General features: G+C 37.3%; 1 protein-coding gene across 1 annotated transcript; it reads left to right on the top strand.

The window, feature by feature from the left end:
- Positions 1-11,439: 11,439 nt before the first annotated feature.
- Positions 11,440-12,342, top strand: ZFP42 (ZFP42 zinc finger protein). The gene has a single exon (XM_061134780.1). The coding sequence runs from the start codon at positions 11,440-11,442 to the stop codon at positions 12,340-12,342; it is 903 nt and encodes a 300-aa protein (XP_060990763.1).
- Positions 12,343-13,486: the final 1,144 nt, after the last annotated feature.

Raw genomic sequence — 13,486 nt, forward strand, 5'->3', positions numbered from 1 at the left:
AATGCCAAAGTATACCATACTGAGTGTTTTATCACCCTATGAGAAATTTACTTCTCATAGTTCTAGAGGCTGAAAGCCAAGATCATGACACCAGCATGGTCAGTTCTCGTCAAAGTCCTCTTCTGAGATGCAGACTGCCAACCTCTCATCATGTTCACAGTATTGCAAAGAGAAGCAGCCAGCTCTCTGGTTTCTTATAAGGACACTAATTCCAACCTCAAGGGCTCTACCTTCATGACCTAATTACTTCTCAAAGGTCTCACCTCCAAATGCCATCACATCAGGGATTAGCTTTCAACACAAAGTTTGGGGGGATGGAGATGAGTCACATTACCCCGTGTGTACAGGCCAGTTTCTGAGCTCTAATGTGTTACATCCTATAGCTTTTTAACATTTAATAAACAATTCAAAATATTACATACTGAAAGTTAAAAAGATGGATGTGGGAACTCTGTGGGAGAACTCTGTGGGAGAAGGCGAGGGTGGGATGTTTCGAGAGGAATCGGGTGGAGAGGGAGGTGGGAGCGGGGATTGGGATGGGGAAGACGTGTAAATCCATGGCTGATTCATATCAATGTATGACAAAACCCACTGGAAAAAAAAAAAAAAAAAAAAAGATGGATGTGGCTACAAAACTAATATATTCCATTCCCACTGCATCTTCTTGTGGACAGAACAGTTACATGTAGCTGGAGAAATGAGGACCTACACTATCTAATCAGATAAAGTAGCTCACCTGAGCCAACCTGACTTACAGCCCATTTGGGAGACTCAGTTTAAAAAAGAAAAGGTAACACAGCCGTGTCAGCCGCTCAGTCGAGTCTGACTCTGCGATCCCACGGACTGTAGCCCACCAGGCTCCTCTGTCCATGGGATTCTCCAGGCAGGAATACTAGGGTGGATTGCCATTCCCTTCTCCAGAGGATCTTCCCAACGCCGGGGTTGAACCTGGATCTCCTACAATGCAGGTAGATTCTTTACTTTTGAGCTACAGGGAAGACCTATTAAGAGATAACATATTTAACTTCTAAATCAATGGTTGTTTATGGGCTACTACTCAGCCAAAAACAAAGAATGAACTAATGTCATTTGCAGCCACATGGATGCAACTATAGATTATCATACTAAGTGAAGTAAGTTAGAAAGTGAAAGACAAATGCCATATGATATCACTTATATGTGAAATCTAAAATATGGCACGAATGATAATCTACAAAGCAGAAACAGACTCATAGAGCACAGACTTGAGGTTGCCAAAGCGGAGGCAGGAAGGCAGAGGAGTGGACTGGGACTTTGGGGTTGGTAGATGTAAACTATTACACTTAGAACGGATAAACAACAAGGTACTAATGTATAGCACAGGGAACTGTATTCAATATTCTGTGATAAATCATAATGGAAAAGAATATTGAAAAAGAATGTGCATATGTGAACAGCTAAGTCAGTTTGCTATATAGCAGAGACTGGCACATTGTAAATCAACTATACTTCAATAAATAAATAAAATAAAAGATTGTTTGAATCACTGATGTTTACACATTTATCCATACTGACCCACTTCTAACCATATAAGTAAACAAATTATTTAGAGTTGTATCTTTCAAATGTGTTTGGCAATGACAAAATGCTCACCCACTGATTCCAAGTCAGTTTGAACAATATAAATTTAGATCTTAAAATGCCAAAAAAAAAAAAAGAAAGACTATATATGACTATGTAGCCTGGGACTATTTTTTAATACATTTCTCTTTGCCCAAATAAGGACAGAACCAGCATTACTCACAGGCTGACATTCATCATTTATTCTCATCATTTTTAGCATAAAAACAGAAACCATTGTCCTGTTTTTATTCTACCATATTCCTTTTTAGAGTATACAGACCTTAAAAAGCCTGGAGCTTCCAACGTGTCACCATGATTTTCTCCCGTACAGATGTGTTTTACTGGTTTCCTACTTACCACATCATACATACGAAAAAACTTCTAAAGGTAATGCTAAATGGCTGATTATACCATACAGAATATACTCCTAAAAGCCAAGTCATGTATGACTCTTTGAAACCCCATGGACTGTAGCCTGCCAAACTCCTCTGTCCATGGGATTTCCCAGGCAAGAATACTGGAGTGGGTTTTCATGCTCTTCTCTGAGGGATCTTCCCAACCCAGGGATCGAACTTCGGTCTCCTGCATTGCAGGCAGATTCTTTACTCTTTGAGCCACCAAGGAATCCCAATTCTATATAAGGAGAGATGGAATTGAGTTTTCAAAAGAAAAGTTTCCTGAGAGGTGGTGAGTCTTGATTTGAGTCTTAAGAGAGATATATGTTGGAATCAAATTTGGGGTGAATTTTATGGGAGAGGTGATATTAGAGAGGATATTCCAAGTCAAAAAATACCTTTTCTGGGCTAGAACTGGGGTTACATTGTGGAGTTTATGTCTGTGAATTAACTATGTTCTAAATACAAAATGGCATCTGGATTTTGGATCAGAACAAAAAGCATTATTGGGGAATAAATGGCAAAGTCTGGAGTTTGGTTAATAGTATTACACCAATATTGATTTCTTCATTTTGTTAAATGTATACTGTTCATATAAGACGTTAATATTAAGGGAAACTGGGTGAAAAGATATATGAGAACACCCTGTATTATCTTTGCAACTCTTACATAAACCCCAAAATATCTCAAAATAAGAAAGCTAAAATAGAAAACATATCTGAGGCTGACTCCTAAATTTTTACGGGGAAAAATGAGAAATTAGATTAAGTCAGGTCAAGCAAGATCAAGTTATTCAAAGATCAAATTAGATCAAAATTTCAAGCTGTAAAATTCTCTCCAGGTGAACCCAATTTTAATTATTTACTAGAAAAGGAGTTATGTGGATAGTTCATTCTTAAGAGGAAATGATCTTATAAAACTGCCAAATAATAATATTCATGAGTCACTGTCAAGTACTGAGGAGAATCTGTGGTCTAAAAAACCGCCTTTAGCTACTGCATTGAGGCCCACTGTTACAGTCTCACAGAGAAAATAAAACATGACAATATTTATGCGGTTACAGTTTTCACCTAAAGAGCATAAAGACTGTTGAAAATGAACAAGATTTTGGTACAAGTCTCATTTTGCTCAGTGTGAAATATCAAACTGCATCCACTTAGATTTTCTTCTTAATGTAGAATTTTTCACCCATTTTGTGCCCCCCTGCTCCACTCACCCCTATACTCAGCCTGGTAAAGGTAATCAAATGGTACAACTTCTAATTATAAAATAAGTTCTAGAAATGTAATGGTGACTATACTTATTAATATTGCATTGTATGTGTATTTGAAAGTTGCTAAGAGAATAGATCTTAAAAGTTCTTATCACGAGAAACAAAATTTTGTAACTTTGTGTGTTGATGGAGGTTAACTCGAGTTATTATGCTGATCATTTTGCAATATATACATATATCGAATCATTATGCTGCGCACCTGCAACTAATGTTATATGTTAATCACATACATTTTTAATGTAGTCGAAGTGTGCCTGAATATGCCCTCATAAAAGTCATGATCTGCTAAGATATCGAATTTCAAGGAGAAACATATATTACTGACTGGCTTTTTTGGAATGGAAACTCAAAAAAGATATTTTAAAAGCTCTTAAACAACTGACTGAACTTGGAAAATTAACTTTACCTTTAAACTTTGTATCATGATAGCAGGAGTTAGGTTCTAAACTCTGGCCCATAAACTAATACCTCTGTGACTTTCAATAAGGCATTTGTCATTACTGACTTCCCATTTCCTTATCCATAAAATGGGTAATAACAATTCATAAGCTTTCTATCAAAATCAAATAAGTATGTAAAAGAGCATTATAAATTACTGAAAATAATAATGCAAGAGGCTTTTTATGAAAGCTATAACCATGCAGTTTGTAAAATACCATAATATAAAATGCTATATCTCAAAGAATTAAGCACATTCAAGTTCTGAGCTTAGCTACTTACCGGTGTGTAAACTTCCTTTGTGCCTCAGAATTCTTAAGATAAAATATTAGTAAGGTGATGATGATTATAGTAATCATTTTATAAATCTGATTTTGAGATAAAACGAGACAATGCATGTAAAACATTTAATTCGCTAAATCAAAGAGAGATAGACTGAAGCTCCAACAATGAAACAACGTTCTACAAATTTAAGGTTAATATGCATTGACTATATATGACGTCTTTTCTTAAAATATTCCGTTTCCGTTTCTCTTGGCATAAATATCTAACTTCTTTTCCATGACTTACAAGGCCTGGGGGTCTGGCACTGCACATCCCGTCTAGTTCTCCTTGCCTTCATAGGTATTCCGTCTATTCTGAGGGAGATCTCCACTCTTGGCTGACTACCTGATCACAGCACTCTAGGGAAATCTTCCTCAACTTCCACATTGTCAGTCTCCTACTCTGGCCTCTGGTGACATCAAATACCTATCCTTCATTGTCCTAACAATAACCTGAATTTCAATATTTACAAAGCATGATTATTTCGTTCTATTTATTTAAATTTTTGATATTGTGTTCATCATGAATTTTTGCACTAATTTTATTTGCTAAATACTGCATTAAAATATTATCAATCTTAAATACTGAATTTGGGGGCACCCCTGAAATATTTCTGCATAAACCAGTAAGTCACATGCCTCACCCTAGTTTTGGCCCTGCAGCTCCAGTCTGCAAATCCCAGGAGACTAGGGCCACAGATCCCCAGGACCCATAACAGCGGCTTAACTGAGGGAGAAACTTACATATGTGTAGAGTGAACTACAGAATATTTGCAGTTTGTGAATCCTAAGTTTTTCGGGGAAAATACTGGTTGGTAACAGAAATAAGCTGTCAAAGTAAAAACAAATTTTAAAAACCACCTAAAATGTTATTCGTAGAAGAATTACTATGACTAAAGCTGCAGCAATCCAAAAAGCCACTTGTTTCCATCCACCACCCTCTTTGTATCAATTTCAAAAGGCAGCCCAATTTTGTTTCAGGATTTAATTGGATCCCTAGCTCATTTTGAAGAAATTCAATTTTCCTTGAGCTGGATTCATATGACAACAGACGAGTTCCTTCTTTTTGATTTACTTCTCTAGGGCCATGGAAAGGAAAGCTAAAACAAAATGGGATCCAAATGATTTATATAAGAGGTATAGTGTGAAATGTAAACTTAGAATTTCTAAACATGTAGCCTCCAGTTTACATGCAGAGTTACATTAATACAAATCAAGTGACCAGACTGAATCAGCAGTGGGAAAGATTACAATTTAATCTAGTTGATGGTATGCACTGTCTCAAAGGTTAAGGGCGAGAAAACAAAAAAGGTGTAGTATGGCAAATAAGAAGCAAGAAGTAGGTGAAAAAAGAGAATCTTCAGTTTTACTTACATGTGTGTATTTCTTCTTCTATATATGTCATCCTATATACACTATATACATTACATCAATATGCAACGGAGACACAATATTGTGATATATCATTTATATATTTTGTTTCGCGTAAGTATCATTTAGATATGTAAACGGTGATAAATGACAGTTTATATAGAGAGCCTCCGGTGAGGAAAAGGACTTTCAACGACCAACGACACTGCCATTTAAAGGCTTCGAAAGAATGTTCTTCTAGGATTCTTTGGTTCCTTAAAGTTGTATTTTTTACTGAAACCCAAAACATTAACATTTTTATCACACACAGACATCTGATTCAAACCTGCTCGGAGAACTTGCCTGCAGTTTCTAGAGACCACAGCAGTGCATCCCAAAGAACGAGAGAGAAGTAGTTTCTCACAATCCCTGTCTTCAGAAATTCACCTGCAAATAAAAATATTCCAAGGTAAGGAGCTAAGAAAGTTTTAACATAATTTTGATATCAAACAGCTGGGGACCTGGTGTGGCCTATTGGGAAGATCAGGGAATAATCCATTTTTTTAAAAGTCCTTATTTCCCTGTTGGAAACGATCTCCAATTTTTCTCACTGGTTTTTATTCTAAAACAGACAAAAAAAAAAAGAAAAGTGGAGAACTGCTCCCAGATATACATGTGAAACTGCAGGCAAGTGAAAATGTTAAGAGGCTTTTAAACATTGACTTGGTTTTTGTTTTAATGTTCCGTGGACTTATACGAACTATTAAACTTCACTAGACCATAGCCAGTGGTGAGCGAGGACTGACCAATGCTTTCAGAGTGAGCTGTGTTATCCTTAGAGACAAGGACAGTCACAAAATGGCTGGAAAAGACTCATAGGCGATTTTCTGAGACCAAGGGTAGGGTGAGATCTGGGATGAAGTCTGGGGGAAGGTAAGAGCAAGCACAGGGAAAGGCATAGTGTATGTTTGGAGGGGTGAAACTGCCTCCTGGCAAATAGATTTTCTTTCATTGACACAGAATTACCTAAATTTGATTCTACTTACGTTCATTTGCTCAGCAGAGATTTACTGAGTGCCGACTTCTTGCTAAAACCGGGCGGCAGGGATTCAGAGGTTTTTCCCACGTGGCAGAGGGGTGAGGGGCACGGATGGGGTGGGGAGTCACCCCTGCCCGTGGGCTCCTGGTTGAAGGTGACTCAGCGGGCAGGTCAGGCGGCCAAACCCACCTGAACCGAGCTGAGTCACACCCATCTCCACGCCCTCGCTGCCTGATCCCTCAACCTTCCCGGTGGTAAGTGCGGCCTTCCCTTGGAAATTCGACTAATCAATGCAGAGTTGAAAAGTAGGTGTAACCTGTGACCACAGGACCATCAAAAGGAGGGTGGATCCAAACCTTGGAGCATAAAGCCAGGTTGATTTTAACCCTGTGTGGGGAGCTCTAGTAGCAGTTTCTTCTACATCTGACCTTCGAAAGGACTTGGAATAGGAGATAGAGTGCTTCGCATGGGTAAGTACTGTTCCGTGGAGCTGCTTTTTGAGTGTATTGAGTTCACTATTTAGTATTGAGTTGTGTGTGTATTGAGTTCACTATTTAGGATGGATTTTAAACTGTATCCCTATCAAAAAATTTTTTGAAAATCACGAATGGGAACCATTTTATCATCCTAGAACCAGGTGGGGAGTGGATCTTGGCAGGTAGACTAACAATGTTTAAACGGCCTTAATCTACAGCTGTTTCGGGCCAGCCACTGGCCTCAAACTTTCAAACCAAAGTAGAAAAGTAAATACACTCTCAAGAAAGCAAATGACTGGTTGCCATTTCCTTGAAATTGCATTTTTAAATTTTGTTTCAAAATTATATTGCCTTTCATTGCAAGAAACGGCTAGGTCTATTTTATGCTAACACGTTTAAATTATTATAAAGAGAGTAAACTTATTTTCTCTTTCTTTCCTCTTCAATTATCTCTGTAAATGGCACTGCCATCCAACCAATGGTTTGAGCAAAAATTAGGCTCCTCACTCATTCCTGATTCCTGTTCTCTCAACCCCTTCATCCAACCCGAGAGCAAACTGGAAGACCATCTCCATTTCCCCTCTCCCTCCATTTCTACTCTCTTGCCACCACAAGCTCCCAACCTCCAACCGGCTTTTCCTAGATTACTAAATAGCCTAAGGGATTTCTTTTTCCTGCTTTCACTCTTGCCTGCCTTAATCCATTCTTCACAAATCGGCCTGAGTAGCCTTTCAGCCTAAATCTGAGCGTGCTAATTTCCTTGTCTGAAAGAAACCCCTTAATGGCGCCCCTCGTTTGGGAACGACCTGCAGATGGTTCCCTCCTGCACGTCCCCGACCTTGTCTCTGACCTCTGTGGCCTCCGCCCGCCATTTTGTGTAACAAGCATGGCTTTCTTTCCATCCAGCAAGCTAATCCCTTTGTGCTTTCTGCTGCAGCTTGAAAAGAACACTCTCCTTCCACCTCTTTCAGCTGGCTAATACTTCTTTTTCAGATGCTTCTTCTAATGCTTCCTTGGAGGCCTCTACAGACATTCTTTTTAAAAGATAGCCTCCTCCATTTTTCCTCTTATTGGTTTCATTTCATAGCATTTTTCTCAACCAGAAACTATTTACCCTCTTATAAAAACTTTATTTACATTTCTATCACACACAGATGGAGGTTCCATGAAAACCAGAGACTGTGTATCTTTTTTGCTGCCTTAGAGTCAGCTCTGGGGGAATTCCCTGACAGCCGAGTGGTTAGGACTACATGCTTTCCCTTCCCTGCCATGAGGCCAGTTCGATCCCTGGTAGGAGAACTAAGATAACAGTAAGCCATGGGGTACAGCCAAAAAAAAAGTTTTTTTAAAGCGTCAGCACCTAACAATGTTTGCTACTAAATATCAAATGACTGAGTAAGTAAATGATGTACTTTGAAAGTACTTACATCACAATTTGAGAAATAGAAAATATAATATATAGTCTCATGCCATTAAGTAATACATGTAACAACCAGACTTTGTTTTCATACCACGCTTAACCAGTACATTTTCCATGTAGCTATTTATACCACCAGAGGATGTAGCTGAGTATCAACAGGAGTGTTCTCATAATAAATTACCATTTCAATTTATACATCATTCTCACAAGCTTGCATATTGTGAGAAATACATCATTATATAAAACTAGTGAGTGCTGGGGCATGTGGATAAGACACAGAGACCCTTGCTCTCTCAGAGCTTACAGACTGGTAGGAAAGACAGATCTGAAATAATCAGAACCAAGGGGCTCTGGTCAGTGTACAGTAAAGAGCTAGGAGAGCATTTAGCTTTGAGACTGAGAATCAAGGAAAGCGGGCCTGAGCAAATGCTGTTTAAGCAGAGATTTTTGATTCTTGGTAACAGCTTGGTATTTATCCAATTTTTTTTTGGGGGGGGGGTGGATACAGTTGATTACAGTAATATTATGTAAGTTACAGATGTACATATGAGGCTAGGTAGTATTTTGTTGAGAGGAAAGAGCTTAGCACTTTATTGAAAGGAGAGGTTAAAAAAAAAAAAAGAAAAAAGAAAGGAGAGTTTATTTGGCTGGAAATGAAATAGGAGAGCTGGAGATGGCAAGAGATAAGTTTGTAGAAAAAAGCTGGAGTCAAACAAATTGCAGCTACTTTAAATAAGCTGATTGAGGGAGTGGGCTATTGTCGTCTTTCCTACTTAAAAAACTTTAGGTCTGTCACTAGTGGTTTTGCTCCAAAAGTGCTATATTCACTAATACAAATGAAACAAGAATTATTGTTTAGCTATGAGATCAAGATTTTGTTAGGCAAATATTCCTGGATACAGTCTCCTTGACTGGAGAGAATAAATAATAATGCTTATACCATTAACTTTATTATTAGGAATATAACATATAAACAGCTTTATAATATTTTTTAAAAGGCATGTTTAAAAATAACCACCTCAAAAGAATCATGTCAATTTATTTCTGGAAAAAGAAAACATGCAATAAAAACAAAATGTGCACTGCAGTTGGTAAGGGAAGAGTTTTAAATAATATGAGTATATATATTGTATAGAAATATATATTTGTTACATTTAAACATCTTCCCTGAGCAATTTATATATAAATATGACATACTTATTTAAATATACAATATTCATATTAAAATACCTATTTTACTTGTATAATATGTATACATAAATGCTTAAGAAGACATTTAAAAATCTTCCCTTAGCAATTTTAAAATATCATAATATTTATATTTTGTGTGTGTGTGTGTGTGTGTGTATATATATGGCTAAGGCATGCAGGATCTTAGTTCCCCAGTCAAGGATCAAACCCTCACCCCCTGCATTGGAAGCATGGAGTCTTAGCTACTAGACTGTGACAGAAATCCCCATTTATATATTTTATACATATAAGTAAATTTATATAATATATGGTTTATATACTGTTATATTTATGTATTTTTTATTTATACCTATATAAGTAAATATACATTATACAAATTACTTATACTAAGGTATATATTAGTATATACTAAATATACATATTTAGTATATATATACTGGATATATATGTATACTAAATATATACATACTAAAGTATATTAGTGATTGATATGATGTGTATGTACTTTATATATAAATATGTGTGTGTATATATACAGTGTTTAAGAAGACATAAAAGCATTTTTGTTTTCATTCTGTGTATTATTTTACCAAAAGTAAATGACACAAAATTTTGAGGAGGTATTTTTAAATAGTTATTTAAAAAGCACTTAATTTTTGTTCCTAGAGCAGGACATCAGGCTAAAATTAAGAGATCTTATAAAAGATCTTTAGATCCTTTGCTTAACTGCTTAACAGTTGTAACGATTAAACAAAGGGCTCTTAGGAAGAATATAATCATGCTGTCTCATACTACTACTTTTAGATTTTTTTAAAAAAGATCAAAAGCCATGTGTGGCCAAATTCCCCTGTGCCTTTATTTTGACTTGCACTGATAGGAGATGGGAATGCGTGGATTTCATGTGGTTTATTCTCTGGATCCCCATCTCCTAGAACAAGGGTGGGCAAGCTACAGCCATGCACCGAATCAGTCTCTGCTGTAAACTGTCCATCCTCCAAGTGCTGTCTATGGCTGCTTCCATGCCACAGTGAGAGAGTTGAATGGCTATGACACAGGCCCTCAGGACCCACAAAGCTTAATTCTATCTCATTACAGAAAAGGTTTGCTGCCCTTGGTCTAGAAGAGTACCTGGCACTTAGCAAGATCCTATATTTACTTACAGAATGAATACAAAGGTAAACTAACAGTAGCTCACATGAGCAGTCAGCATTTGCTCGATGCCACGAAGTGTGCTGAGCACTTTAAATGCAGTATTTGAATTTCACAGAAGAGTTACATAAGAATGTAGGCCTATCTTGCTCCCTCACCTCCTTCAAGTTTTTAATCTGCTACCACTCCCTCAGTCCAGGTTTACCTGGAGCTCCTTATTTAAAATTGCAAACTTCTGCTTTCTACTAGTCCCTTGGCTTATTCCATATAACATACAATGTATGTTACTTATTTTTTGTGCCCAGGAGAGCATATACTCTATGAGGCATACGTTTTTTTTTTTTTTTTTTTTTTTTTGGTGTATCTATTCATTGGTCTCTCAACCCACAAGTAGCCTAGAATAGCACTAGTACATCATGAGTGACCAGTAGACATTAGCTGATCAATTAGAAAGGTCTGATAACATGTGGGGGGTACCCAGGAAAGAAATGGTTATGATCCAAGTCTTATGTACTTCACAACTAATTCTCTTCCTCTCTTGGAGAATTAGTCAAAGATGTAAATGTAGTGATTCTGTTATTAGAAAGTGAGTTCTAGGCCATTTTTTGAGGTCATTTTCCAATCATGGCTTGAATTGAGACTATATTAATTGGAATACATTTCACCTAATGACTGCTATCTCAAACAGGTGCTTGCTGAAGACAATTCAGGCTGATCACTCCTACCTGGAAGTGGTTGATCTATCCTGGTGTAAACCTTCAAAGAGGGAATTAACAGGACACCATGGACCAGCAACTGAAGAAAAGGGGAACGACACCTAGCCAGAAAGGCCTGGGTAGAAGAGCTGCCAGTAGGGACAAGTCGCTGCCAGCCCAGCAGGAACCTCCTGACACGACATGGATCTTATGTGATGACGATGTGTGCTATGAGACTAGCTTCCGGGTTGTCGAAGAGGATTCCTTCTCTGACTGTTACATAGAATGCATAATAAGAGGTGAGTTTTCTGAACCTATCGTGGAAGAGGACCCACTCCTTCAGTCCTTTGAATGTCTGAAAGAAGGACCAAAACAAGACCTTTCTCAACAGGTTCTTGCGGCAAGCTCACTTCTTGAATGTTCCTTGGAATACATGAAAAGAGATGCAAAACAAGAACTTCCTCAACAGATTGTTGGAGAGAATCCACTTCTTGAGTTTTCTGAGTACAAGCCAAGCAAGAAGCTTCCACCCGGAGGAATACCCAACGCGGACTTTTCAGAACCTAAACAGTTCATGGGATGTACAAGAAGGAAGCCAAGTACAAATAAAGAATATGGTGCTCCAGAAAAACATGTCTGTCCTCAAGATGGATGCATAAGAGAGTTCAAGAATAAAACATCCCTGAGAAAGCATCTTCGAGTTCATAATCCCCGAGATCATGTGTGTGCAGAATGTGGGAAAGCCTTCAAGGAAAGTGCAAAGCTAAAAAGACATTTTCTGGTTCATACTGGAGAGAAGCCATTTCCATGCACTTTTGAAGGGTGCGGAAAACGCTTTTCCCTGTCCTTCAACTTGCGTACACATGTGCGCATCCACACTGGGGAGAAACCTTTTGTGTGTCCTTTTGTAGGCTGTCGCAAGAAATTTATTCAGTCAAATAACATGAAAGCCCACCTCTTGACTCACGCAAAGGCCAACAGGAGTCTGTGAGAAAAGATTAAGAAATAATCATCAAACAGGATAGGCATATATTAACTAAAGAGTTACTGGGAACAAATATGCCTCATTGATAATTGGTTCAGAAAACAATTTTGAAATCAATATTGTGACCCTCAAGCCATTTTATTTTAATGTTACTAAGATGCTCCTCTAGTCTGAGATATTATTTTAGAATTTTGTGTAGAATTACAACATGCTTCTAACAGTAAGGTCGGTAATGAACTTACTTCAAAAGCATAATCCTTAGACTTAATATCTCATACTATAAATAAGAAATTGATTTTTATTTTTCATTTTGTAGTTTTCAATCATTTAGCTTTTTCCTTTTAGCAAAATATTTAATACAAGTGATAATTCTAGAGAATGAAAATTTTTTAGTAGATTCTCAATAAATTAATGCATAGTTAAAACTTTTCAAGTTAAGCATATTGTTTAATCATTTTATTTTTTATGATTGTGTCAAACCATGTTAATCATAGTAGATGTAAATAGTTAGCTGATGATGTCAATCCATTTGAATCCATTTTAGATATTTTAAAATAAAAGGAAATAAAACCCCAGAAATGTATTAAATCTGTATTAAAAAATCAAAGGAGTGTGTATTAAAAAGTCATTTAGTTGTCTTCCAAATTAGTGAAACATGGTAAAAATTGATTGTTTGGTGTCAGTGAGGTGTAGGGGGAAAGTTACTCTCTACATGGTCAGTTAAGGGATAAAAAGCCATTTGGGGAGGGGTGTGCTAGCCAGTTTTCTGGGAACTGCCATAACAATACCACCAACTGGGTGACTTAAACAATAGATATTTGTTGTCTCATAGTTCTGGAGCTAGAAGTTTAAAAAAAGGTATTGGCAGTATTGGTTCCTTCCTAGGGTTGTAAAGGTAGACTCTGTTCCAGATGTGTCTTATTGGCTTGAAGATGACTATCTTCAGGGTTACGTGGCATTTGCCTGTATCTTCACATCATCCCTCTGCATGCCTGTGTTCAGATTTCCTCTTAAAAGCACATCAGACAGACTAGTTTAGAACACACCCTGATGATGCCCTCATTGTAACTTGGTCTATAAAGATGACCATCTCCAAATGAGGTTACATTACAAGGTACTGGGGGTTAGGATTTCAACATGGATTTTTGAG

The sequence above is a fragment of the Dama dama genome, chromosome 32 (genome assembly GCF_033118175.1).
Source record: "Dama dama isolate Ldn47 chromosome 32, ASM3311817v1, whole genome shotgun sequence".
NCBI classification, from domain to species: domain Eukaryota; kingdom Metazoa; phylum Chordata; class Mammalia; order Artiodactyla; family Cervidae; genus Dama; species Dama dama.

Coding starts and splice junctions, on each gene's coding strand:
- ZFP42 (XM_061134780.1), top strand. CDS start 11,440: ATGGACCAGCAACTGAAGAAAAGGGGAACGACACCTAGCCAGAAAGGC.